This window comes from Falco cherrug, chromosome 6, assembly GCF_023634085.1.
Source record: "Falco cherrug isolate bFalChe1 chromosome 6, bFalChe1.pri, whole genome shotgun sequence".
Classification (NCBI taxonomy): Eukaryota; Metazoa; Chordata; class Aves; order Falconiformes; family Falconidae; genus Falco; species Falco cherrug.
In genome coordinates this window covers 91,211,762-91,237,648 of record NC_073702.1, presented here as the reverse complement: position 1 = coordinate 91,237,648, position 25,887 = coordinate 91,211,762, and the positions used below count along the sequence as shown (strand labels likewise).

The following is a 25,887-nucleotide window of genomic DNA, read 5'->3' as shown; positions in this document are numbered from 1 at the left end:
CTCTTAACTGCTTGCACGGACCAACATCCTCCGTTTCTCAAATTCCTTCATGTTTTTCACTGTAGATGTTCGCACGTCCCTTTGTTTCCTAGAGTGGGTAACGGCGGTGCCCACAGCAGGCTGCGGCGAGGCAGGCCGGCTGGCGCAGAAGGAGCAGCGCGGGGGGCGGCCAGCCCAACCCCCGCCGCCACGGCAGCCCTGCCCCGGCCCCGCGGACGGGCGGCGAAGGGGCCTGCGGGCTCCTCGCCCCGGACGAGCGGGCAGCCGCGACACCCCTCGCAAGGAGGCGCCCTGCCGGCGGGGGTCGCCCTGCTGCCTGCCCCCGGCCCAGCACAGCCCGCCCCGGCTCCGGGCAGGCCGTGAGCACCGGCCCGCCGGCACCCACCCGCCGCCGGGAGATGCAACCGGGTGAGTGGCAGAGGGCTGTTAAGAAAAATCAGCATGAATATGACTAATCCCAAGTATTTTTAAATAAACCACAGCAGGAATGAGGAGGGCAGGTTAGGCACAGCTTTCAAATGCATTTGAGCACGCTGAAGGTGTTTTGGTGCTATTTCATAAGAGGATAGAAAAATCAATACACTGCTGCTCTAAAATAACAAATACAGATAGCAGGTTTTAAAAACATTCCCTATTTGCCTGCTAACTTTCCCTAATCATTTTACAAATATGGACCTACATTATAATTTACATTCTAAAACAGGAGAACAGTTGAACCGGGGGGGGAGCTTTCTGAACATCTTTCATCTGGTTTAGTAAGTCCAAGTGTCACAATTCTCCTTCTGGAAAAAGAAATAAAATTCTGGTTCAAATTCTGGTTCAAAAGCAGTTTGAACAAACATGCCTGCACCACTAGATAATTAATTAAAGGCAGAGGAAAACAGTTTGACATTTATCATGTATCATCTTTCACAATACTGTTATAAAAAATATTTATAAAACTAATATATCAGTTCAATACATCATCATTATCCAGTGGCTTGCTTTTAATAAAAAATAGTGCATAGAAAATGCTTCATGCTTTTAGTTAATACTGCTTTTTTTATCCTGTTCTCAACATACAAAAATCAGACAGAAGTACCTAAACTCAGCATTTTTGCAAACAGTGGTATATTGATACCCAGAACAGTTCCTATAATAGGGCAGGTAGACATAGTCCCAAAGACAACTGCTTTAAACATTACACATCACTGCTGTTTTTCAAGGTAGCCCTGTATCAAGCCTTGAACCCGAGACAGAATAATCTCATTGGAGCTGCTGCACTCTTCTGGGCCATATGGTGGGTCAATAGTTAATACCCCCGCCACACACAGCATTCTTCCCGATTCACCTTGTTGCTCTGTTACAGGGATGTGGTTTGCTTCCAGCCAAGTCTTCAAGTCATTCTTCCTCTTTTCAAGTTCCGCTGGGCTGTAGGCTTTGCTTTCTTCAGGTGCAAATATGCCAGCAAGCCGTTGCTTCATTTCATCGTCCCCTTCTTTCAGTATCTTGACCTCCTGGACAGCATGGCCCAAGACAACAGATATGGACACCTTCTCATTCTCCAGGAATGTTGCAAGGACAATACTGGCAAGGAAAGAAGGATAATGTGTGAGTCACTGTACTTAAGTGAAGACTGAGGAAACAGGCCAAGATTCTTCGAGATGAGTGCTCATTACCATCAGCACAACCCAGACATTTAGACAATGTTGCATATCCACCTCTTTTCCCGAAAAGCATGCTGCCATACCCTTAAAATACTGAAAATGTGAGGCTTTGCAGGTAACTTCTGGCCTTGAACTTGAAACCACGCTAGATACTTTCAAGCAGAACGTGACTTTAAAAATGCAAAGGGTACATTAAAATCAGTGTTAGGAATCTAAGTATTTCTGCGCAGTATTCCCAACCTTGCTGAAGAACATTAAGTCTTCCAACATTCAAAACCAATGATACCTTCATACATTCAGCACTTTGAATGCCAAAGGCAATGGTGGCAGCTAACAACATCAGAACCTTTTAATGACAAATTACTAATATTTAATTATTGATGATTACTAAAATATTTTATGTATTTTTAAGTTAGCATTACTAGTTTCTTAATCGAAAACTCTAGCTTGAGTATTACAATGGGAACACACCACAGCACGTTGAGACTCATGTAGCAGTCTGGTCTTTTACCAAGGGCATTTACATCCCAGAAGTCCTAAAATACAGGTAGGAAGGCAGCTTGTTATATTTCTAGGATTTTTTCCCCATGTATCAATGAAGAGGATTAGGAACCACTTTCTTCCTCTTGTGGGAAGAAAAATTCCAGAATTTGATGCCAGCATTTTTCTAATCCGCTTGTTGCCACCATTAGTGGATGTAAGGACTTTCTGGGAAATGCACAGTGAAATAAGCCTTGGGTTTAGTCTTGGCCATCCCCAGAATCACTCGCAGCTGCATGTACCTTTCTTACCAAAATGATAACCGACTCCAAGAGAAAACCTAAGTATCGAAGCTACTTCAGGGTTGAAGCAACATCCAATTCTTCTGAAACACATCAGAAACCGGATGTTTTAGTTTCTAGCCTCCTTGTGCTCATGTACAAGCTCACAACCAAAAAGGTATGAAAAGGCTCTGGCAGCAAGGAGCCACATTTCTGCCAATTCCCTGGTATGTTCTGCCTTTCAAACTCTGCTTTGAAGCTACTCACTTGAGAACTGCGGTGCCACTTTCTGTCCAATACCCTTGCCAATTTCTCTGCTTCCTCTCCAAAGCAGCCAGGACACCCTCATGGGTGCCAGGCTGTAGGGGAAAGCAGGGCAAGTGAGAACTTTGGACAGAGGATAAGGATTTCAACACCTAAAGCATTAAGAACATTCCTGCTGTCTTTGTGAAGCAGGGCTTTGTATATTATTAAAAGGTATCCACCTATTAGGACTAAAGTACTAACCTCAGGTCCACAATAATGTCAGCACGAATTCTGGTATTTTCCATTCCCCAAACTTACCAGTCATTTGAGTGAGATCAAAGTGGACTTGGGTGAACTGGCCTCATCAACTGCAACATTGCTTTCTCTTAGGCCCTGCCAACTAAAAAAGCGAGGCATGCAGCCTCAACATGGTTTTTGCTCCAAAAAAGTTTACTTCAGTCTTGAGATCTTCTGTGTTCCTGAAAAACTTGTTTTCTCTTAGCTTCACAGAAAAAAAAAAAAAGCTTTGGTACTTACCTGGCAGAAATGGGATCAACTGTTAAGACCCATCCTTCATATTCATGTTTCTCAATTGCAGCAACTTTCACCATTTTGTTCAGATACGTTTCCCAGTCTAGAGGGGTTTTCTTCTGCCAGTCATTCATATTTCCTATGTCCAGAACCTAGAAAATACCCAGAGATCAATTTGGAGAAGCAACGAATCCTTTTGCTTTGCCCTTTGCTTCAGAACCGAGTTTGCCTCCAGGTGAAGATCTTCCACTCGTCCTAAGCACCAATGGCATTTTTTAAAAGCAAACGCTCACAGAGGCGGTTTGCATTTGCTGCAGCTCTGCAATTTCCCACCCAGTTTGCCTGCTTTTAAAGGCACATGGCGAAGCCTCAGAAATGACTGTCCCCCTTCCCGTTGCTCCAAACACCCCATTTATCGCTCTGCCCTCGCACAAAACCTTCGGGATCCCCGCCCCTCGGCAGTTTTGTTCCACGTACCGGCACGTCCCTCGCACCCAGGCCCGGGCGCTACACGCCCCGGCCCCGTCTCCGCTCTGCGGGCGGCGGGCAGGCCGGCTCCGGCCGGGGCCGCGCAACAGTTGCCGCCATCCCGCACCCCCCCGGCACAGGCGCTGGAGGCGGCCCGCTGCCCCGCTCCCCCCGCCGGGAGCAGCCCCCGCTCACCCGCGCGGCACCGGGGCGGGCCCGCCCGCCCTGCCGCGGCCACGGGGACGGCCCCGCAGGCGAGCCCAGACCGCCGAGCCTGGCTCCCGGCCGCGCCGCGCCCTGCTGCGGAAAACACAGGTGTTTGCGCCCGGGTTCTGCCCTGAGCAGCTCGGTGTCACCCCCGCGAAACCCGCTCTTGTAACTCTGCACCCGGTTCGGCGGGGGCAAGCACGCGGCGGTCCTGCGAGCGTTAACAGAAAAAATACCGAGACTCTCAAATGAGCTAGTCTTATTTCCCAAGCTTAAGGAGGTAATTTCTATTATTTTTTTTGTGAACTTCAACTTTACAGTCCTATGGAAAATGATTTATAAACGGCTTGTGCTGTACTGTTTTCCTTCGGAGTTAATAGTTTATTAGAAAGCAGGGATTAGCAAATCTAATTATCTTCACTATGAGAGCAAGCAACACAATGGGAAATCTTAGCTTCCGTTTGAAGGAACAGTGGAAAGACGGTGGTTTGTCTTCCTGTATTTACATGTGGAACGCAGTTACAGTTTTACTGCCTCAAGGGCTTCCTAAACTGGTCCCCTTCTGGGCCGCAGCCTGGAGGGCGGTTTGTTCAAAGTGTCTTTCTGAGCAAAATACTCCAAACGTCTTCGGTTTCAGTTCCTGGCAAGCCTCCGTCCCTACTGCATTTTATCTTCTCCATTGTTGCCAGCGCAGTTACCAAGTTGTTCTGAACCAGGAAGACCTGAATAATTTTCTTATCCTGTTATCTAAGCCGTACCTTAGGGATCCCGGCCACTACCGCGGGCAGCTACTACTGCTCTCCCACCGCAAGCACACCCGCAGTCAGGGTCACGAAGCGGTGCGGCTGCTCCCGCAGCAGCGCTGCCCGCGGCCCCGGCGCGGAGCAAGCCGTGAGGGCGCAGCGCACGAGGCGCGGCCGCTCCGCCGGCCCGAGGAGCGCTACCGCTCGCCTGGGGGCCTTCCCGCCGCCGGCCGGCGGGAGCGGGGAACCGGCCCTTCGCAGGCGCCGCCGGCCACTGTCTCGCCCGCCCGCCCGCCCGCTCACCCACCTCGCGGCCCCGCCGCCGCCGCCGCGGGGCCCGCCCAGCAGCACGGCCGCTCCCGGGCAGGACGCAGCGCCGCCCCGCGCCGGCCCCCTCAGGCGCCCCCGGCCGCAGCCCGCCGTTGCCGGGCGCATGCGCGAGGCGCGCGGGGGAGGCGGGCGGCGCGCGGCGGCGGCGCGTGCGCGGAGGGGCGGCCGGCGGAGCCGTCAGCATGTCGCGCTACGGGCGATACGGAGGCGGTGGGTGCTCGCGGCGGGCGGTGGCGGCGGGGGGAGCGGAGGGCCGGAGGGGGAGCTGCGGCCGGGGAGGCTGCGGCGGGGGCGGCCGGCGCGGCGGTCGAGGCGGCGCGGGGTGGGAGGCCAGGCCGGGCGGCTGCCACCGCCGTTGTAGCCGCCGCCGCCATCTTGCGTCGGCGGCCGTGGGGGAGGGGGCGCGGCCGCGCGTGCCGCCGCTCGCGGTGGGGAAGGCGGGAGCGGGCCCGGCGACAAGATGGCGGCGCGGGGGGGGGCGCCGCTGCCTGCGTCGCCTCGTCCAGCTCCGGCGCTGACCGCGCTTCCCTCCCGGCAGAGACCAAGGTGTACGTGGGCAACCTGGGCACGGGGGCGGGCAAGGGCGAGCTGGAGAGAGCCTTCAGCTACTACGGGCCCCTGAGAACCGTGTGGATCGCGAGGAACCCGCCGGGCTTCGCCTTCGTGGAGTTCGAAGACCCGAGGGACGCTGAAGATGCCGTCCGTGGACTTGACGGGAAGTACGTGTGCATTTCAGGTGTTCGCAGCAGCTGCAGCCCATTTTAAAACCAGAGAGAGACTGGGGCTTTCCCTCTGGTCCTTCTCGTTGTAGCTCTGGCATAAGCAGTAGCAGCTAACTCAGAGCCGTCGCGGACTTGTTGCAGGGTGATATGCGGCTCGAGGGTGAGGGTGGAAGTGTCGACGGGGATGCCGCGTCGCTCCCGCTACGACAGGCCTCCTGCGCGGCGCCCCTTTGACCCCAACGACAGGTGCTACGAGTGTGGTGAGAAAGGCCACTATGCCTATGATTGTCACCGCTATAGTCGCCGAAGGAGGAGCAGGTACGTGTGGGGCCGGAGCGGCTGGGTTGCCTCGCCAGTTCACTTTTGCGTAGCTCTTGTTAGCAAAGAACAGAATGTTACGCCAGTTTTCTTTAAAGTTTTAACGCTAGAATAAATGTATAGGTGTATATTACAATTTGTTGCTATTTCTATCAAATGTTAATATTTTAATAATCAACCTGGTCAAAACCTTTCAGGTTTCTTCGTTTGAGTCAGTCGCCTTGATTCAGAATGTCACGAGCCTTAAGATTTCATGCTGAGGCGCCTTGCAAATCCGACACTTAAGATCCTCCTAGACCTTGAGGTGATCAGCATAAGAGGCCAGATCCCCTCGAGCCATCTACACGTAGCTTCACCTTATTCTTTAAGGGCAGAAAATTTGAGACGGTGATCGCCGTAACAGTAAATTTGGCTTTCAATTGGGGCCCCCCTCCGGTTTAGAAAGAGGAACACCAGATTGACCACATTCCCACCTAGAAAAATCTTCTTGCGTCAATCAAGCCTCACCCTGGCTCATTGGGCTGTCAGTTTGATCGTCGTTAGATTGAAGAGAACACCTAGATGCAGCGATCGGCTATAGATACTTCTAGATCGTCTAGATCTGCTAGACCTTGGGCCAAAGAGGGTCGACCTGCAAACTTGCAAGGTTTATTTTAAATACGCATTACAGTGTTTTCTATTCTAATGTAATTCTGCAATGTAATTCAGCTTTTAACATTTTTCTAGGTAGTAAAATGCTCGAGAAAAATAGGCCCAGAGATTTTTCCAACTGACAGATGCTAGTTCTTTAGTTGTCTGAAATAAGTTTTGACTTCAGCAGGGCCTCACGTGCACCGGTTGCTGCAGCTGTTTGCTGATACCTTTTTTCTCTAACCTAAAACCAGGTCCAGGTCTAGATCTCGTTCAAGGTCCCGAGGAAGAAGATATTCTCGGTCGCGTAGTCGGAGTCGTGGAAGGAGGTGGGCTTAAGTTTGTCTTTCATTCCTCTTTGCAGCTCCTGCTTCAGAAAAGCTGTGCTTTTTAAAAGCTACAACTCTTTTCATTGGCTTCTTTGCAGGTCCAGGTCAGCTTCCTATCGTAGATCTCGGTCCATTTCTCCTCGTAGGTCTAGGTCTGTGTCTCCCCGCCGGTCCCGATCAGGTTCCTTGAAGAGATCAAGGTAATTAGTGGTAACTTTTAATAGTCTGTGTGCTTTGGTTTTGTTGTTTTTCGTTTAGTTAACAGATTCAAAAAGGTATTTGATAGTAGACTTTGAAAGGTGTTGACCTCTATAAATCAGACTTCATCATGCTTTAAAAGGTTTCTGATAATCCTTGTTTAATTTACAGGCATGGTAATATATTTAGTTTTGAGAGCTTGCATAGCTGTGTGTCGCATGATGATTTTTGATGTCCGAAATATCTAGTGATATAAGTGTAGGTTTTAAATTTAACATAGCACTGTAATTGTTGTCACTTCTGGTTGAGCTGACTTCTTCAATTTTTATTTTTTTTTAATTAATTTTTTATTTCAGGTCTAGATCAAGATCCCGATCTAGATCCAGATCTGTTACATGGCCTCGAAGCAGGTAAGATCTGCTCCGTAACTGCGGACACTTAGTAAAAGCTGCTTAAAAGTCTGTTTAGACTTTCTAACAACTGTTAAGATTTTCAGAAAAGGCTGTTGCTTTCTCTCCACCAACTTAGGGGTCCGTAATTTTAAAAAGCAGTGCAGCAGATTGCTTTTTCTCCTTTTATTGTTTTACGTATAACTAATACCCAGGTCTCGATAGTCATCACAAGTACTGTTTTAAGTACTTAATCAGGTTGCGTTACCAGCTAATGTTGCAAACATTTAGAATTAATATGAAAAATTGGGGTTTTTCTTCTTCTGTGTTTAGCACACATGAGATTGTGGATTCTTCCCAGTATTTGCCAGAAATCAGGATGCCCTTCCGGTAGCATGTTAAAGCATTCATGCATGTGCTGGTACTGTGAGTGTTACAACTGTTTCCAGCTCTGTCAAATAACAAAGTGTCAGCCTGCAGGAGCTGAATTAAATTTGAGATAAACATCTGTCGGAATTATTTTGTACCAACAAAAAATGCTGCACGGGTGACGACCAAGTTTTAAAGGAACACAGGATGTCATTTGTTCTCTTAAGTTGAGGCTTAAACCTTCCATAGTAAGTGAATGCAGCTTGTGCTTTGTGCAACCTTGTCCAGGCAGCCTGGCTGATACAGGTTGATTGGATGTCCCCAACAAGCTGTTGTAGGAGAACAAGATCAAATTGAAGTTCTGTCCTGAAGGAGATGGTACCGCTCTTGCTGCCGCCTGTTCCTGGGCTTACTGTTCTGGTTTGATGGCTGCTCTTTGAAATAAGTAACGTAGTAGTAAACTGTGAAGAAACACGGAAAGGTTTGGTGCCGAAAGGTGGTGGTGGCCTTTTCTGAGGGTGGAACAGCAAGTAATGATGGGAGTTTTTAGGGAACAGAGAGATGAAGACCAGGTGTGGCTTAGTTAAGAGCAGAAATTCACACAAACTGTCCCAAAGCTTGTAAAAAGAGCAGGGAAATTCCCTGAGGCGGTAGAGCAGTGCCTTTCACTGATCAGGTACGCTTTCTCTTAACTGTTGCTGAAATATCTTGAATTTTAATACCAGTTGTTCCAACATGACTTAATCATGGCTCATCACTGTTCACACTGTCAGTGATGAACAGCAAACAGCCCCAGTCAACAGGCTCTCGAAGAGAAAAACATCTTGATTTTACTACCGTTGTTTTCTTTTTTTTAGTACCAGGATGGTTTTCTGCAGTGTAACGGATGCTTTTAGTGAAATTTCTAATCTCTGTTGTGTGACAGCTTTCATTGTAAGTAGAGATTAAGTAACCACGGCAGAGGAAATTACAGATGTACCAGAACAGAGAAGTGGCAAAGTAGCAGTGCTTAACTCCAAGAAGTCACTGTTCAACTCCACAAGGCAATTGAAAGATGGTTTCTTCACAGAAGAATCAAAGGAATGCATAGTGCCCAGAGACAGGCTCTTGGTTCATGAGGAAGACAGGCTGACTTGTTACATGATGTTCGCTGCTTTGACAGCATCACAGTGTACATCTGGAAGTTGTTCTGGAAAGTCTTGGATGTGGGAAGTTGAACACTTCCTTTGGGAATGTAAAAATGTCAGTTATTCTTTTAGGTAGTATTAGTGTTATTATGGTGCAGCAGTCTTACCTCAAAGACTTGACATTTTTGAGAGTTTTCACAAGGGTTAATTTCAGACAGTTTTTTTAAAAGAGTATTTTGAGCAAGCACATACATAAGAGGAATGCACTGAGGAGATACTTGCAGAAGCATGCCACCTGCAGCCAGTTCCAACCACAGTGGTAGATGTCACTCAGGCCTAATAAAACTTGCAACTTCAGAGCATGGCTTTTTATTAGCTTTGTGAAAGTACTGGTCAGGATTGGGGTTGTTCATGTATTCCTTCCACCTGCGTCAGCAAACAGCAGTCATCCGCCAGGGACCAAAGTACAGAGCAACATGTGCAGCATCCATTTAAAAAGCTTTCTTCTGAAACTTAGTGGGAAAAGCCCTGGACACTTGCAAGATTCTGCCTGTTCAATTATGACGGTTCTTACACATTTAGTGTGAATCTTGCTGTCTCAAATGTGGGAACAGGCATGCTACCACCCTCCCTGCTGAGCTGTGATTTTTCTTGTTGTAGGTCTAGGTCTCATGGCAGATCAAAATCTGGTTCACCGGCTAAGAGGTAAGCATAACACAGATAAAGCCTGCAGTAGCATCTAGAATTCAGTATCAGGTTTGCATGATTAATGGGGCCTGGTCCTTTAGAAAAAAATGCCCCAAACATGGTGCCCAGCTAATCTGTGGTGTGACAGAGATGACTCAATTTCCTCTGCAGCTATTTGGAATGTGTTCATTAACTCTTTGTAGTTTCCAACATCGTACTGATTTTTTTGTGTCTTTATGGTCGGTTCTGTTACATTTTTCTTCAGATAAAGGGCTTCAGTTTTATTAATGCTATTGATAAAACAGGAGGAATCTGTGATAATGTTTCTTTTCTCAAAGCCTCACCTCAGTACTACCCCTTGTTTTCCTGTTTTTCTATGGAAGACAGTTGCTTAAAATTAATCTCCATGTTACATGAATTGATAATCCCTGTCAGAGTAAAAGTTGATTTGAAAACTTTTTTGTTTCAAAGAGCTTCTGGCTAGATTCCCATAACAATTCCATTGCTGTCTAGGATGCTTATTTTTTTGAATATAAAAGTTCCGTTTGATCTTTAAGCCGCATTGATGATATTCTGTTTTGACAGTCGGTCAAAGTCCCGATCACCATCTCCAAAGAGAAGGTATGTTGATCTCCCTAATAGTAACATAGACTTCGTAGAGCTGGCATTTTAGTATCTGCAGTGATCTCTGCTGAGGAGTTTGACTGCTGCTTGTAGGTAAATACTGGAAAGGTATTTTGCTGAGATCTCTTCAACAGAAATAATGTTGTGATTGTGGTTTTATGTATGGTAATAGATATGTAGTAATAATTCCTTGGGATACTGGTTACGTAGCAGCGTTACGTCTTGTCTTTGTCTGCTCCTGTGTTCATTTCAGTTCACTAACAGTTTTATTGCACAGAGACTTCCTACTGGTGAGCTCAAAGAGCTTAAAGCACAGAATAAATGTGGGAATCAGCTCTGAGTCTCATTATCTTCCCCAGTCTCACTGCGGGTTTTAGAGTGGAGTAAACTGGCATAGCAGTCAGAAATGGAAGAAGTGTTATTTTGACTGCTGTTACTCAGATTATTTTTTTCCCCCGCAATAAGTTGGTGAATAATTATCTCTGTATGTGTGTATGCATATATGTGTAGGGACAGAATCGGCAGCATTTTTTTTCCCCTAGTTTGATTTCCCATAATTCATTTCTAAAACTCCAGCGCTCAGGATCTGTGGGAGGGGATATATCCTAGTAAGAATAGCAGTAGACCTGCCATGATGTGTCCCTTGCCTTGGAGATCTTTCTGTCCTGCAAGTTGCTTCTTTTATTCCGCGCCTCCCCCCCCACAAATTTCTATACTTAGGTTTTCTTCATTTAAAAACGTGGCTGTATGCAGCCTAACCTCACAATCACAAGGGACCTTATAATAAAGGCTCATAAATGCTGAGTGAGCACCATAATAGGTTTTGAGAAGCTGCTGTATCAGAACAGCGAAGGAATTATCCTGCCTCCATGAAGGGCACTATTAGTAGTACTCTTTAGGTGACTTTACAGTGATCACATTTAAATTGTATTATAAAAATAACAGTAGAGAAATGCAAAAATGTGAAAGTAAAAAAAAAAAAGTATTATCTCTAACATAAAATCATCAACCCATTAACTTTGTCAATAGTGGTTCGTTATTTTATTAAAAAGTAGTGCTTAAAGTGTACCGGAGTACTCTAGGTATGCTCCTGTTGATTTTTCCTGTATTTCTGAATCCCAAATGATTACTGCAATGTTAACTGTGAATTCTTTTCCTTTCAGTCGTTCACCATCAGGAAGCCCTCAAAGAAGTGCAAGTCCTGAAAGAATGGATTAAAGTTATGAAGTTAATCTTTTAGGAAGAAAGTTATTTTGCTTACATTATTATAAGGGATTTTGTGGTGTCTTTGTAAATGTAAGAATGTAGATAGAAGAGTATATCAACTAAAATTTGGCATGATCTGGGTCTTCTGAGTTAGTCACACCAATAGACTAGCGCAGGTCTCTTTTTATTGTATGAATTAACTTCCTGTGATATGAAAATGTGGGACTTTTTTATTGGCACATTGAAATAAAATGTGTATTTTTAACTAAAACTTCTCTAGTAACCCTGCTGCTTCTGTTAACATTTGGGTAATTTTAGCTGTGTGCCATGTAACGTGGATGAAAAATGTCTAAAATGGGAATGACTAATATCGGTGTCTTCTCAAACTAGTCACTTTCCACGTTTATTGTTGAATGGTCTTTGGTGAAAGGATCAGTTTCTGCTTTCTTTGAAATGGAGTTTAAAATCCATCTCTGTCTGCAGGTGGCTAAAAACTTGCATATGCCATTGATTTTTTTCTCCGTGATCTGATTATTCTGCAAAGCTTACTGTCTGGCACTTGACTAGTTGCAATATCAGATGCCCAGAAATTTAAGGATGGGCTTTTATTCAAAACACTGACATCTTTTTAAATTAGTAACATCTGCAGAAACCTCTAAATGTAATAGGAATTAATAATAGCTTGATGTTTGCTACCTTTGCTTGTTGCATTTTTCAGTCCTTTAGGCTATTAATATAAAGAAAATTCCTTAAAATGTCTCAAGACGTTTTCCTTTTTGAAGGAAGACGTTAAGGTCTTCTGACCTACTTTCTGAAGGACCTTAAGAAAATGTGTTTGAGAGGCAAACATAAGCGGTTATTAGTCTTTCTGCAGCTCACTCAAACTTTCCTCCTTAAAGTGAAAGACTCACAGCTGACCTCAGGAATTCTAACCTGCTTTCCAGAAACTGGTACGGTTTTAAAGTAGCCCAGATCCTGGAGATGATTTTGTTGAATTAACCTAATTTTCTACTGCAAATACACACGCAATTGCAGGATTAATTATTTGTGTATAGGTATGTCAAACTCTGTGTTTGTCCTCGTTCTGTAGTCAAGAATTGCATGATAAAGGCACTTTGTTGACAACAGATCACAGCAAAAGACTGGAAATAATGTTAGACTGTGAACAAACTAATGGGTAGGTGTAGGGGGAAAAAAAAGCAAACATTTTTTGACTGCAAGTGGTTATCTAGTAGAAATAAAGGCCAGATTCGGCCAGCAGGAAACACGCACTGAAATGGAAAGTCGACCCTGTTTGGGCTTACGCAATCTATTGTGGCAGTTTGCTTCCCGTGTGTAAACCACAGCAGAGCGTCTTAAATGAAAAAAAAAATAAATTTACAAGGTTAACTGGTCACACCTTGGGTTAGCCATGATTTTCCAAAAACGGGTTTCCTGTTAACAATGACTTTATGGAGCTTTTTCAGTGTATGAGTAAATTGCCCAGGTTCCGAGCACGCTGTCATGCTGCAGCACTGTCTGGCCTTCATGCCTGGTCGTAACTGTTGTGGTGCTTGGTGTGTGCCCGGCTGCTCCCGCCGCGCTCAGCGCTGGGGGCTAGTGTTTCATCTGCCGGCTGCAATGACCCGTGTTCTGGCAATACCCATTAAACTCCATCGCCGCCACAATGGGAGAGTAGGGCAGTGACGCAGACGTTGCCCTGCATGATGCAGCAGACGTGCCCAAAGCCTGTGACTTGCGTTTGGAATATTTGTGGGTTGTGTGTTCCCTGCCTGGTCTATAGTACCTGGTGAGAGGCACGTGTACGCCACTGCTCTGGAATTTGATCAGCTTTTTTTCTCTTCTGTACTCTTAGGGCAAACCTACTCCACAATAAACCTGCAGACTAATGACAGCTGTACTGGTACCTGTTTTTCAGTACCCAGAGACACTGGAAGATGGAGCAGAGGAGCCTGGGGTTCCTGTAAGGGGACCGGGGCTCCTCTAAGCCCAGGCTCAGCAGCGAGGACCTGAGCGAGGAGGCAGGGCTGCACCAGCAGGGCTGGCCCTGCCTGCGGCTGTGGCCGTTACAAGGGTCAGCCAGTGCTTCCAGGCGCAGAGGGAGCAGTGCCAAGCCCACTGTCCTCTGGCGACCAAAACCGAGGGTGGCTGTGCTGCCTCAGCCCCTGTCACTACCCTTGGAGCAGCCTGGCAGCTCCAGCTCTTGCCCCGGTTTGGCAGGATTTCACCGAGGGCTATGTGCTATTGGTGAGCTCTTAGGCAAGCTGCCCAGCCACGGCGGTGTGTGCAGGGCTGCTGCTGCCCTCTGGGGTGGGTGCGCGCCCCCTGCGCAAGCCGGGCTGCCGTGGGCAAGGGGGTACGTACCTGCAGTCCCTAGTGCGGGGGGCAATGCCCGCAGGGACGATGCTGCTTCTGCCCCTGGTTTGCAGCCCAGCATCTCCCGGGCCCAGACCCACCGGGCGCTATTCTGCGAATGATGCCATCCCTTGGTACGGGCTGCAGCACCTGATGTGTGACGGCTGTGTGCATCCGTGTGCTCGGGGCATCGCAGGGACGCTCCTTTCGGGGGTCAGGGTGGCAGAGCTGACTGTGATGGGTCTGCCACGTTTGCAAACCCAATGGCCAGGCACAACCACTGCGGGCAAGACTGTTCCCGCAGCCCTGAGCCAGGGGAGGGTGCTCGGAGCCCTGCAGGCCCCGGCTGACCCACCGGGGCCTGTGCAGCCCCTCCAGCAGCATGGCAGGAGAAGGTGGGAGTCAGGCTGCAGTGCCTCCGTGGGGGCCTGGCCCAGGGCACCGGCTACCCCTGTGTCGCTGGGGAGAGGAGTGCCAGCTCCCCAATACGGAGGTACCGCCATCCTCCTGGCTTGTGCCAATTCTTTGTGAAACCTCAGAAACATGGAGGTTTTCATCAGACAGGCCCGTGTCACAGGGTTTTGGGGATGATACGCATTTCACATGTAAACACATTACAGATGATCATTTTCCTCCTGCAGCTGTATGTTCAGGACTGTCAGGACTATGGATGCACCCACTCCACTGCAGCAGCCAAGGCATAGCGTGGAAGATGCTCCTGTGCAGCTATCGCTGCTGGCTTCAAAATAGGTGTGAAGCCAGAGGAGCGAGGGCAGCTGGTTGGGATAATCCCAGCAATCCCAGCACCCTGTCCCTCACAGAGCTGTTCCATGTGGCTGCTGCATACCTATGCCATCGCAGTGCTGCTGGCAGCTGGCAGCTCTGGCTGTGGGGGCTGCTGTTGCCCAGCACAGGGAGGGCAGGGTGCCCTTCAACAAGCTGTGGTAGGGGGAGAGCAGCAGCCCGCATGGCTCAGAGCTTTTTGCCAGGAATAGCTGATGTTGTAACGAAAAACTACAACTCTATTATCCTTCCCACGTGCTCCACAAGAATATTATGAGATATTCCCCTGCTGTAGTTTGAGCTGCAACACGCCATATCCTTAAACAAGGTGTTTCCTTGTGCATTTTTGCTCCAAAACAAAACCCAGTGCCCAGGGTGAGGCTGGACAGAGGGTGAGAGCTTTGCACAGACCAGAGAGCAGCAGAGGTGGCACCAAGAGTTAAAGCCAGCACAAACCACCGGTGAAAACCACAGAGGAGGAAAAAAGTTCCGAAATGGGATGCATCGCCCAGGGTAGTTTGAAAGTGCCATTCAGCACCCGGTGGGATTTCTGGCTAACCTGCTAGAGGCACTTACCTCTCTCAAAGGCAGGAGTCGGCATCCCCTTTCCTCACATGGCACTGAACATGAGCCACGTGGTGTGGTTGTATTCCTCGCCCGGCCGGAGTAGGGCACTGGGGAAGTGGGGCTGGAGAGACGCAACAGCACGTCAGTGATTGTGAGGACACCGTGGGACGAGAAAGAGTCAGGAGGGCATGGCTGCATCCCCTCGGCCCTCCTGGGGCAGGGTCCCATGGCTCCCCTCTTAGCACTTCCCATGGCAGCATTTAACCACCCGTTGCTTACTGGCTAGCGGGGTGGGCCAGTCCTCCCTCCTGGCTAAATTCAGGTCCTGTGGAGAGGACAGCAGGGTTCTTCTGCTTTAGACCCCATGCCCTTGGGAAGGTGGGTTCTGCGGGGCCAGTCCCCACTGTGCTGGCCGACCGCTGCCTAATGCTATGGGATGGCGTGACCTGTGCCTGCCTCAGTTCCGCTGCCTACAAAGCGTCCCCCTCACCAAACCGACTCGTTCACATATTTGATGCCCCAGAGACAGGGCAGGGGTGGTGGAATGGTCCCTGCCACAGACCCAAGCAGCTCCCAGGGGTGGGGGGATGGTTCACCTTGTTGACGGCATCAGGCCAGTTCTGGGTTTCCAGGCAGAAAGCCGAGTGCTTGGGGTATGTGACAGCGCCTTTGCCCTTCAGGGAGCCATCCAGGTTGTTTGCGGTGTAAAACTGGATGCCAGGCTGGGTGGTGTGAACCTCCATGGCCCTGCCACTGGGCAGGTGGCGAGCCCTAGGGAGATGCTGGTGGAGGATGCCAAGGGGCTGGCCGAGTAGGCACCCCATGGCTCCCATGGTGAGAGACCCCTGCTGGGGTCCCAGCCTACCTGGCCACGAGGCGTCGAGCCTGCGCCTGCTGCAGGCAGAAGTTGTGGTCGAAGCCGTCCAGACAAAACTTCTGCAAGTGCTTCCCCAGCTCCACGGGTTGCCGGAGATCAAAGCCGGTACCCTGCACTGCAGCCACCTCCCCTGGGCAGGGAAAGAACAGCAGTGTCACCCACATGCCAGCCAACACCCATGGCACTGGCCCCACGCAGGGCTGAGATCCCTCACTTCGGTGAGCTGAGGGTTTTAAGCTGTTTGTGATCCTTGTCTTGTTGTGAGCAAGCTGCTCTGAGCAAGCTTGCCTTGTGGCCACCGTGACTTGGGCTGGGACATCACCACCCTGTCCCCTAGCAGCGCTGGCAGCCCCTGGGGACACCACTGTGCTTAGCTGGGACAAAGCAGAGCCAAGGAGCCAGAAAACAAGAGGTGAGGCTTGTATATGTAACTATACAAGCTGATTAACGTAAACCCAAAACTTATTAGCTATTAATATTTATATATGCCTAAGATTTATACACATATACTCTCTAAATAAATAAACAAATCCTCCCAGATCTCTGAACAAACGTCCGTGAGATGGCCACAAAGATGGCCCACCTGCTGGGATGGTGAATGTGGGCTGTATGCTGGGGCCAGTCCCCTCCCATCCTAAGGCATTATTTCAGGGATAAAAGGTTTAAGACCATAAAACCAACATTTTCTCTCAAGTCTTTTTTTAAGGCCTGATATGGGGACATAGCATCCTAAGAACAACCCTAAGGCATACTAAACACAGTGCAAAACACAGCGCAAAACACAGCAATCCCAAAAAAGGCAAGGGGTTTGCATGGGGGAGGTGAGAGAGGAAGGGCAGGAGAGGGGAATTTTCCCTAAAGTCATATTTTTCTACCCCTCTCTAAAGGAAGAGGTTTCCAAGGGTCAGCAGGCAGCTGGCAGTGTTGGGGGTGGCGGCACACCAGCACCCCGGTGCTGGCCCCATGCGCTGTGCTCTGCTCAGCTGCAGCTCTGCACCAGTTCTGCTGTGTAAACCTTGAGAAACATCAGCTTCCACCTGATGAACAGCACACTTCTGTGGCTTCTGATTGTATCTGAAAGGAGTGCATTTACTGAATTCAGCTGTGGGGCGGAAAAACACCTCGCATGCAAGGACTCTTGTCCTTAGTAATTGCACAGATCTCATCTTCACCCCAGGGCTAAGAATATACACAGTTTTATCACCTTCAAAGGCTACATTTATCCAAAACTCCAGAGGGAACTGCAAAAAGCAGGGGCAACAAGCTGGCCACAATTAAGATGTGAAACAGCTCCATGGTGAAAGCAGTGGGAAGAAGCAGGGCGATGGGTTTGGTACCACCATAAGCTCGTCCTGTGCTTGAGCCCAGGCGTGTTGCACCAAGCTGAGCAAAAGCCACCTGGACCAGGTGCAAGCTGATGCATGCATGCAGAGTGGTTGTGGTTTACGCACACAGATGTAACCCTGGTTTTAGCAGACAGCAAAGCTGAAAAGCTTTCTTTCTTTCTTTCTTCTTTCTTTTTTTGCTTTTTAGAGGCTCTCTTCCTCTCCCTCCTGATGTCAGAAGGTGCACTCGGCAAAGGAGCGCTGCAAGAGCATCAGGAAAACAAGCCCTGCCATTTCCAGCAGAGCCTCTGCTTACCAGAAACCGCCCCACAAGCTCCCGCAGCCCTCAGGCACACATCCCACCCCACACCCAGGTTCCCTTGGGCTGACTAGCTGCACTCAGGAGCACAGCCTTCCTGCACACGTGCCCCCCACCGCCTGCCGTGGTGCAGCATCTGAACTCTGGTGGTCCCCATTCCTCTAAGCCAGTTGGGCTGGATGAAAAGCCACCATTTAGGAGCAAATCTGGAAGTCTGCTTTTTTTGATTATTTTAATCTATTTTACATTTTTCAAAAGTTAAGCCAAAACCAGCTTTTTTCTTTTTTTTTTTAAATAATGCTTTTCATTCTTAAAAACAATAAAACTTTGTATCAGATTAATTTTGCAATTTGAGCAACTCTTACTGCAACTCAGCACAGTCACACTAAATGCAAAGTGGGTGCTGGAGCAGCGCAGGGGGAGGGTTGAGTTAAGCCACCCCCAGCGAGGCGCCCCTTGTTAGCGGCGGGATCATGGCCGAGTGCACGTGTTCAGTGCTGGCCCTCCTGCGGGTATGGCAAAGGCATTCCCTGTCCCAGCTTGTTCAGATTATTTAATTGAGCAGCTCAATCATTTATGGGGAGGAACAGCAGCGGGGCAGAGGGAGGGTGCAGCGGGGAGGGAAGAAAACTAGAAAGCCCCGTTTTCTCCTTTTTAACCTCTGAATCAAGACTGGGTGCAAGAGGCTGCCAGCTCACTTCTCTGCACTGAGGCTGGAGTCAGAAGCAATACCACCTTTGTTTAATTAACCTGCTTAGCATGGAAAACATGCCGTTACCCTTAACTGACTTTCCTGTTTTAGCCACGCAGGACATTAAAGGCAGGAAAGAGAAGTGCTGCGTTTGTGTCTTCAGCCTCCTAGCCAGTAGCACCAGCTCAGCTCTCCCGTCCTGATGAGGGGACCGATGGCTCAGCTGTGCTCTTGCAGGGAAGGATGATGCTAGGCTCCCAAGCACGAACAATCCCAGCAGCTCTAGAGCTCAGCCTTGGGCCTGGGAGCTGCCCCCACCCCCCACCCCCACCCCACCCCCCCCAGCAGGCAGTCTGACCACGTGCTGGTGGGCCATCGCATTTATGCATGCAGCCCTCTGCCTGGAGCATGCTGCTTGTGTCTCCCACATTTTACTGAGGCTTAAGAAACTGATTTTCCTGCTTTCTGTGGACTTTAAGCGCACGCTGATCTCATGGAAATAAGATCTGTGGCAGTAAGACTTTGACATCATGTGGAAAATCCCAGTAGAGAAGTATGATAAAGCTGAGCACTGCTAGAGGAAGCCAAAGAGGCAAAGCCCGGGTTAATCCCAGCTCTCAAAGCGCTGAGTGACCCTCCCTGGCACTGGGGACTGGCCTGCAGGGAAATGCTGGCCAAAGGGGTCTGGGGGGAAATGTTTTGGTCCTGTGTCATAGGTAGCTTGTCTCCTGGATGGGCCCCTTGAACACACCCTGCAGCCTCGCATCCCACTTGCCTCTGGCTCCATCTCCTGCTGCCCCTGCCTGCAGCCCCCGGGTGGACCCTGTCTCACCCCCCTCTCCAGGTCTGGGGCTGGCGATGGACCCTGTTACCAGTGCCGGGCTCTGCCTGCTCTGCTCAGGTGCTTCGGGACTGTGCCCATGGGGGAGGGCCCCGCTGTGCCTGGGGTCCCCTGGGCCCTGGTGTGCCCACCCTTGCCGGGCAGCACCGTACCCTCATCCCCACAACCACCCATCTGTAAAATGTCCCCACCACACGCTGCAAGCATCTCACCACCCACCAGTAGGGATCCTGGTGTCGTCCACAGGCAGGTAGGAATCTGCTTCAATAGAAATCTCATGGTCGTAGATATCCCGTGAGCCCTGCAGGAAGATGGGAAATACTGGGATTCCTGCTGCAGCCCTTCCACCATTCCAGCAGCCCTAAGCACACCCGGGAAGTGTCTCTCTGCAGCAGTGCTACAGCAGGTCTGGTAGTGCCTGGGGGACCTCCTGGCCATCATCCCACTTTGACCCTGGGCACAGGACAATGGTACCAGCACAGACAAATGCCTGCCTAGGACCCAGGAGCTGCAAATCCTGCAGGGCTCAGGCTATCAGTCTGAACTCGTACCTTGCACCAAGCACTACCACCCTGCAGATCAACTAGCCAAACCACGCCAGCTGTTGAGCATACGGCGGCAGGCAAAAAGGGAAGGAGGCAAGTTTGGGGAAGTTCAACACATCCTCCTGGCTCATCTCTTGCAGTGTGGGGGGTTGCGCTCCTCTTCCTCTCCCACAGCCTCGGGATGCTGGCAGGGAACCTGCTGGGCTGGAAGGGGAGCTGGATCAAAGCTGAGCCTGGACATAGTGCACTGTCTAATCTGAGCAGCAATTTCATGCCCATAGGTCTCCCATTCCTCTGGAAACACTCCTGAGTTGCATGCTGCAGGTGTTGATATTACTGTACTGCTGGGCAGACAAATGGAGGGTAAACTAAGAACTGCACAGACATTACTCGGGCAGTAGCCTGAGCAGACCCCCTGCATGGAGGGGCTAGGATGTCACTCACTAGCACTTCTAAGACTCTTTGTCTCACATCCAAGTGTGACTGCCCTGTCCCATCCTATTGCTCTGCCCAGCAACATCTTATTTCTCAAATCCTTTTCCTCCAAGCCCAGTTATAAACAGGATGAGACTAAAGCGCAGCCGAATACAGTGCCCACCTAGCTGGCAGGGCCCCGGAGTGGCGTGCGGGAGCCCTCTCCGCCCTGCTACTGCTCTGCTCTGCAGCCTTGGCTGCCTCATGTGCCCTTTCCGTGATGCCTCTCCTCCCCATTTTGACCTGGGTATTTCGGTGGCAGGCTATGGCTGGCACCACAGGCCCTGCTCTCAGCTGCACCAGCCACGCAAGGATTCAGTACGTTGTCTCAGCAGTGCCAACAGAAGACAGTTAAGGAATGCCATTCCATCACTAGGGCATGCCAGTCCTGCACCTCCTCTGTAATCTTCCCAAGGGATGAGAGGAGACTGAAACTCCCCAGTTACACACAAAAGGAGAGTAAATATTCGTGATGGGATGTCTGGGTTCATGACACACTGGCATAACGTCCTCAGTTGAGGTCTATGTGATTCAGTCCTGTCCCAGCTTGTAGGTACATGCAGCCCATGATGCATAGAGACAAACCCTCATCGCTGTGTCCCCAGAAGCATGCTGTATCCCCAGACCAGTACGTTTGTCCCAGTGATCCCATGGGAAGCCCATGGATCATCCCATGAGTCCCCAGGCTTCCTTCCCCTGCACAGTGCCTCCCCATGGGGTTCATCTCCCCACATTTACCTGCCCTGCAAGGTTGAAATACGCATGGTTGGTCAAGTTGATGGGTGTTGTCTTGTTGGTCTGGGCTCGATAGTTGATGGCCAGCTCCCCACCGCTAAGCGTGTACGTCACCCAGACTTTCAGGTCACCAGGGTAGCCTTCCTCACCATCAGGGCTGAGCCGGAAGAAGCAGACACCATTCGGGAGGACCTGGGGGCTCCAGAGAACCTGCAAGGAGTATGCCAGGGGTGGGACAGTCATGGGAAACACCGTGCCCTTCTGTCTTGCCACAGGCTGGGCTGAACCCAGGGACAAAAGGTACTCAAGGAATGATGCACTGAAACAAAGGTTCTTTCAACCATCTTCCCAGCTCTTACTCCTAGAAGGAAAAGAAAAAAGCCCAATCTTTTTCTCCCTATGAAGGACTAAAAACCAGTATCCTCTTGCTGAAAAGGGGAAGTGGGAGAAAACACAAGCACCAGCCTGCTCTGATGGGAGTCTGTCCCAGCCTGTGTACTCCACGCCTAAGAAGATCCACAAATTTGATTTCTTCCCTGCAGCTGGATTTATTCCCCTCCCACGGATCTCTTGGTGTGAAACACCGCCTCAGCAAGCTGCTGCCCTTCCTTCAGCTAACTGAGGGCTGGCCTCCAGGACAGTGTAAATACACACTGGGAGCTCCTGTTAGGGTCTGGGCTTGGGTTAATTTAATAGCACTAGGTGTATTTCCAGATACATCCACACATCAATGCTGATTCAGAGAACTCGGACCTCTCCGTTTCTTGCCCCTACCAGAAACCGGGGCCCTGTTGGAGCCAAACCTGCTGGCAAGTGAAACAAGCCAGCACACTGTAAATTTAGCTGCCCAGAGAGCCTGTTTGAGCCTGGCTGTGGACCTGATGCTAAGCAGATGTCTCAGCCCCTCGCAGGACCGATGTTGACAAGAGGCAAGGTGCCCCGTCTCCAGATCATCATTGTGCCTACCTGAGGAATAGTTACTGACTAATCAAAGAGGACAGATCTAGGGGCAGGGGCCAAATAACACTTTTGAGATGACCCCTTTCATGCCCTATGCAGAGATCACAAACTCAGGGCACTTGTCAAAAGCCAACATTTTCACCAAACACAGGGACCGAGGGTGCCAAACGTGATAACCAGGCTGTGGAGCATGTCCCCCTGCACTGAGTGCAGCTCAGCTGCAGCTCCTGCTGCTGGGGGATGCGGTGGTTTTATGTATGAGTTTCTATTTAAGTTATTCAAAGAAAAAGCTATTAAAGGCCAGTAAGCATACAGGCAGCACTTTTTTTTTTAATCTAAGAGGGTTATTTTCTTAAGCCATCCAATCCCCAAGCAGCATGGTCTGATATTGCTGCCATGTAGGCATAGCTGTAAGCTTCCCGGCCATCAGACCACATGCTCACCACAGCACCAAGGTCTACAAGTTCAGGAAAAACCAACAAGACAGCCAAGACAGTGACAGCCAAGAGCCAGCATGTCTTGTTTTTGTTAGGGCTGACCACATGTCTCTGTGCAGTGACCGTTTCCTGACTGGAGGGGGTCTTGAGCAGGTGCCCAAGTGTGCCTCCTGGGCCACAGGATACAAAGCCCTCCCTCATCCCCACTGAGCTGGTGTGTCTTCAGCAAGCAAGGGGAAGAGGCAGGAGAGGAAGCCATTTCCCCCATGTGCAAAAGACAGTCTGGAAGCCCTAGATGCAAAAGAGTGCATGTTTTCAGCTCCAGCTCATAGCGGGTCAGGGCATATAAAGAAACTTGAAACTAAATTATCCTCTCTGGGGGTTCAACAGACAAGTCACCCCAGTACTCCTTTTTTTCTAAGGCTGAGGAGCACTTGATCCCAATGCGATGCCAGTTCACACTGCGCTGCCCAGAAGTGAGCTTTTCTCCAGAGACTGTGACTTTTTCCCTGTCAGCCTGGATGTCCTTTCATGAAACAAAACATTAACCAAGAAAGCAGCTATATCGCGCATTGACATGCGTTCCTCTGGGGAAACGGTGGACCAGCGGCTTTCTAGTTACACATGCATTTGATCCAAGAAAGCCCAAGGCTTCAGGAAAGCAGAGACTACTGAGCCTGCTATGCAATCAGCACGGTTATCAGGAAGGCTTTCAAGAGAGATGTTCTGCTGCTCTTACTACTTGTAGTGACTTCAGCAGCAGTTCTTCAGAGAAGATAGGAAGAGTTGAGTGCCCTGGGTCCAGGGAAAGCTCATTTTATCTAGGGTGATCACAGGGAGGGCGTGGGAAGGGGACACAGTGATGCTGGGGCTTTTTGCAGGCCTGATCTAGTCACCTGCTGCTGTGGGTCAAGAGCAAGAACATGGGGTGTGCTGCCACTGGGATGAAAGCAGCATCAAAGGGAGTAGCGCAATAACTGCACTGAACTGTCAGCATTACCCTGCTCTCCCCTTACTTGTGACTGCTATCAAAAGCAAACAGCAATGACACGAGTTTCTGCAAACACAGGACCTTCTGACTCTGGGAGGAGCTATGGGCAGGCAGTAACAGCCTTGAAACTGTTGCAGGTGCAAATGAGTCTGTGAGGATCGCTATACCCCAGGAAACTTTCCTTGGACTCTGGCACAACCACGGCACCCACTGAAAGGCGGCGCAGCTGGTGCCTTGGGAGCCTCCATCATGCGTGAGGCTGGGTCCTCACTGCTGTGTGCCAGCCCAGGCTCTGCAGAGGCAGCACTTCATCGCAGGACAACCTCGTAAGAACTGGGCTCACAAGGCCTCAGGGCTGCAGTAATGCAGGGGAAGCACAGCAACGCTCTGCATGGTATCCAAGGATGACGTTAAGTGAGCCCTGCTAAGCCACCCAGGCAAATGGAGGCCAACCCAGCAAGCTCATGGGGTCTCAATTCCCCTGGTTCCTGCGCCCACGGCACTTTCTGGGAGCTGATTCAACTCAATGACCACCACAAAATCCTACAGGATCAGAGTGAAGACATATCCCCTTGCCAAAACCCCACAGGTTGTGTGCCAGAGGACACCGGGGACCCGCCAGCCTGGTTTTCACCTTGTCAAATCCCCTGGCTCCTCCATGCAGGCTGTTGGGCCCATCGTTGGGGAACAGGTGATACTCCTTCCCATCCACAGCGAACCTCGCCTTGGCAATCCTGTTGGCAACACGCCCCACGACAGCACCGAAGAAGGGGTGCTTCCTCGTGTAACCTGGCCAGAAAAGCAGCATGCAGTTAAACAGGACGGGGACAGGAAGGGTGGTCTCTAGGTGCGCCTACGGTTGCAGGGAAGTCTCTCAGCTTCCCTCCAGTGCTGAATAGGTGACTGCGGTCCTGGTGTTTGGCAGGACACACAGCTCACTAGTCACGCATGTCTTCGATTAAAACAGCCTGATGGGTTCTGTATTCTTTGCAGAGCTGCAGAAAAGACCTCTGTTGATGCCCGTCAAAGTGTGACACCGGGATACCCCATTAGAGGGGTGCACCACAACCTGGAGACACCAATGTCCCCGTTCCCTGCCACCGCTGCGCCCAGGACAGGCAGCAGGAGTTGTATTTATCCAGCCCGTGATTTGGAAGGGACCCTTAGAACCAGATCGTGCAGTGTGGCAATAAACCAGAAAATGCTGGTTAAATTGCCTGATTGGTGTATATTTTTTTTTTAAAGGAACAGATTTAGACCCACCTTCCAAAGTGTCAAAGCCTAGGACAACATCTGAAAACGCCCCATCCCGGCCCTTCACTTCCAGAGCGGCGATGATGCACCCCAAGGACAGGACCTGCACTTCCATGCTGTCCGACTTTAAGACGAACTTTTCCACCGCTCCTCCTCCCGCCTCCCTGGGCACCTGCCCGAACGCTTCTCTCCTGACTTCCGTCATGGCGCCCCCGCGCCGGGCCCAGCGCCCGGGCCCAGCACCGCCGGCGGGAGCTGCGGCCCTGCCGGGAAGGACGCGGCGGAGGCGACAGCGGCGGCCGGCCCGCAACGAGCGCCGCTCCCGGGCGCAGCCACCTCCGGCCCCGACCGCCTGCCGGCGCGGGGGGCCCGTCCGTGCTCCGGCCCCGCGGCGCTGGGCGCAGCCGCAGAGGCAGGCGCTGGGGCGGGGGAGGCGCCGCGGCTCCCTCAGGGCCCCGGGCCGGGCCGGGCCGCCTGGGCGGGGCGGCGGGGCCCGCGCGGAGCGGCCGCCGGGGCTCCCCTCGCCCGCCTGAGGCGCTGGCGCCGCCGGGGCTCCCCCCGCCCGCCTGAGGACGCAATTCGCCCCCTGCGCCCCCCCGGCCCCGCTGACAGAGCTGGAGGTCGGGCCCCGGGCACTTTGCTGGCCCGGCGTGACTCTCAGTGCCGTGTTCTCGAGGCCCTGACCCCAACGCCACTAAAAACCGAAATATTTTTAAATACTGACTTTTCCTGTCTGTCTCAGGCCTTCACAGGCAATTCCCATCTGAAGGAAAACCCTAGCAACATTTAATTTAATTTAAGTAATGCCTGTGCACATTTTTGACATCTGTCAGCAGGGCTCCTTTGCAAGGCAGAACAACTCCACTACAACTCGATACTGTTACATTTTCATGAGGGACCATTTTCAGAATGTGTTCAAAGAACCAGTAATTCCAAGAACTGCCACCAAAAACGGTCAACCAGTGGTTGCTGAATATTCATTTCCAACATAGCAGTCACCTTTAGACAAGACAAACTACAGATTCCAAGCTGACACAGAAACAAAACCTCCCACCAGGGGCTGAACAGAGGTGCTTTAGAAACCTGCGCTTCTTCGTTAACGATGGCCTCGTGTTTGCAGTGTAACGCAAATGGCGGTTCCTCTGTTTTCTTCTGCACCTTCACAACCAGTGCTCGGTCGGAGAATAACATCGCAAGCCAAC

General features: G+C 50.5%; 3 protein-coding genes across 7 annotated transcripts; 1 reads left to right on the top strand and 2 right to left on the bottom strand.

The window, feature by feature from the left end:
• Nucleotides 1-448: 448 nt before the first annotated feature.
• On the bottom strand, nucleotides 449-5,019 carry GEMIN6 (gem nuclear organelle associated protein 6). Of its 4 annotated transcripts, XM_055714618.1 has the most exons (4): nucleotides 4,910-5,019; nucleotides 3,191-3,336; nucleotides 1,331-1,566; nucleotides 449-782 (listed from the first exon to the last, which is right to left on the bottom strand). In XM_055714618.1, exons 2-4 carry the CDS (start codon nucleotides 3,316-3,318, stop codon nucleotides 769-771), a joined length of 378 nt encoding a protein of 125 aa, XP_055570593.1. In that variant the 5' UTR covers nucleotides 3,319-3,336; nucleotides 4,910-5,019; the 3' UTR covers nucleotides 449-768. The 4 variants fall into 4 exon arrangements, with proteins under 4 accessions (XP_055570593.1, XP_055570592.1, XP_014133436.1 ...); XM_055714617.1 differs by having other exon boundaries at nucleotides 449-1,566; XM_014277961.3 differs by lacking the exon at nucleotides 4,910-5,019 and adding an exon at nucleotides 4,618-4,863 and having other exon boundaries at nucleotides 449-1,566.
• Nucleotides 5,018-13,425, top strand: SRSF7 (serine and arginine rich splicing factor 7). 2 transcript variants are annotated; one of them, XM_055714615.1, is made up of 9 exons: nucleotides 5,018-5,142; nucleotides 5,471-5,651; nucleotides 5,796-5,972; nucleotides 6,857-6,931; nucleotides 7,030-7,131; nucleotides 7,486-7,539; nucleotides 9,675-9,719; nucleotides 10,287-10,322; nucleotides 11,489-13,425. In XM_055714615.1, the coding sequence occupies exons 1-9, from the start codon at nucleotides 5,115-5,117 to the stop codon at nucleotides 11,541-11,543; spliced, it is 753 nt and encodes a 250-aa protein (XP_055570590.1). In that variant the 5' UTR covers nucleotides 5,018-5,114; the 3' UTR covers nucleotides 11,544-13,425. The 2 variants fall into 2 exon arrangements, with proteins under 2 accessions (XP_055570590.1, XP_055570591.1); XM_055714616.1 differs by having other exon boundaries at nucleotides 10,287-10,418.
• On the bottom strand, nucleotides 11,339-25,106 carry GALM (galactose mutarotase). The gene is made up of 8 exons (XM_005436757.4): nucleotides 24,695-25,106; nucleotides 24,066-24,220; nucleotides 21,047-21,253; nucleotides 19,509-19,590; nucleotides 16,102-16,243; nucleotides 15,833-16,007; nucleotides 15,246-15,357; nucleotides 11,339-11,526 (listed from the first exon to the last, which is right to left on the bottom strand). The coding sequence occupies exons 1-7, from the start codon at nucleotides 24,888-24,890 to the stop codon at nucleotides 15,280-15,282; spliced, it is 1,035 nt and encodes a 344-aa protein (XP_005436814.2). The 5' UTR covers nucleotides 24,891-25,106; the 3' UTR covers nucleotides 11,339-11,526; nucleotides 15,246-15,279.
• Between the last annotated feature and the right edge of the window lie 781 nt (nucleotides 25,107-25,887).

What these genes read in the sequence shown, in the direction of transcription:
- GEMIN6 (XM_055714617.1), bottom strand. Translation starts at nt 3,318, where the DNA reads ATGAATGACTGGCAGAAGAAAACCCCTCTAGACTGGGAAACGTATCTG. An exon ending in GTTGATCCCATTTCTGCCAG is followed by an intron (nt 1,567 to 3,190) that starts GTAAGTACCAAA and finishes TTTCCTTGCCAG; the next exon opens with TATTGTCCTTGCAACATTCC.
- SRSF7 (XM_055714615.1), top strand. Translation starts at nt 5,115, where the DNA reads ATGTCGCGCTACGGGCGATACGGAGGCG. An exon ending in AGTCGCCGAAGGAGGAGCAG is followed by an intron (nt 5,973 to 6,856) that starts GTACGTGTGGGG and finishes ACCTAAAACCAG; the next exon opens with GTCCAGGTCTAGATCTCGTT. An exon ending in GGTTCCTTGAAGAGATCAAG is followed by an intron (nt 7,132 to 7,485) that starts GTAATTAGTGGT and finishes TTTTTATTTCAG; the next exon opens with GTCTAGATCAAGATCCCGAT.
- GALM (XM_005436757.4), bottom strand. Translation starts at nt 24,890, where the DNA reads ATGACGGAAGTCAGGAGAGAAGCGTTCGGGCAGGTGCCCAGGGAGGCG. An exon ending in AGGCTTTGACACTTTGGAAG is followed by an intron (nt 24,221 to 24,694) that starts GTGGGTCTAAAT and finishes TTTTCTGGCCAG; the next exon opens with GTTACACGAGGAAGCACCCC. An exon ending in GGCCTGATGCCGTCAACAAG is followed by an intron (nt 15,358 to 15,832) that starts GTGAACCATCCC and finishes GCGTCTCTCCAG; the next exon opens with CCCCACTTCCCCAGTGCCCT.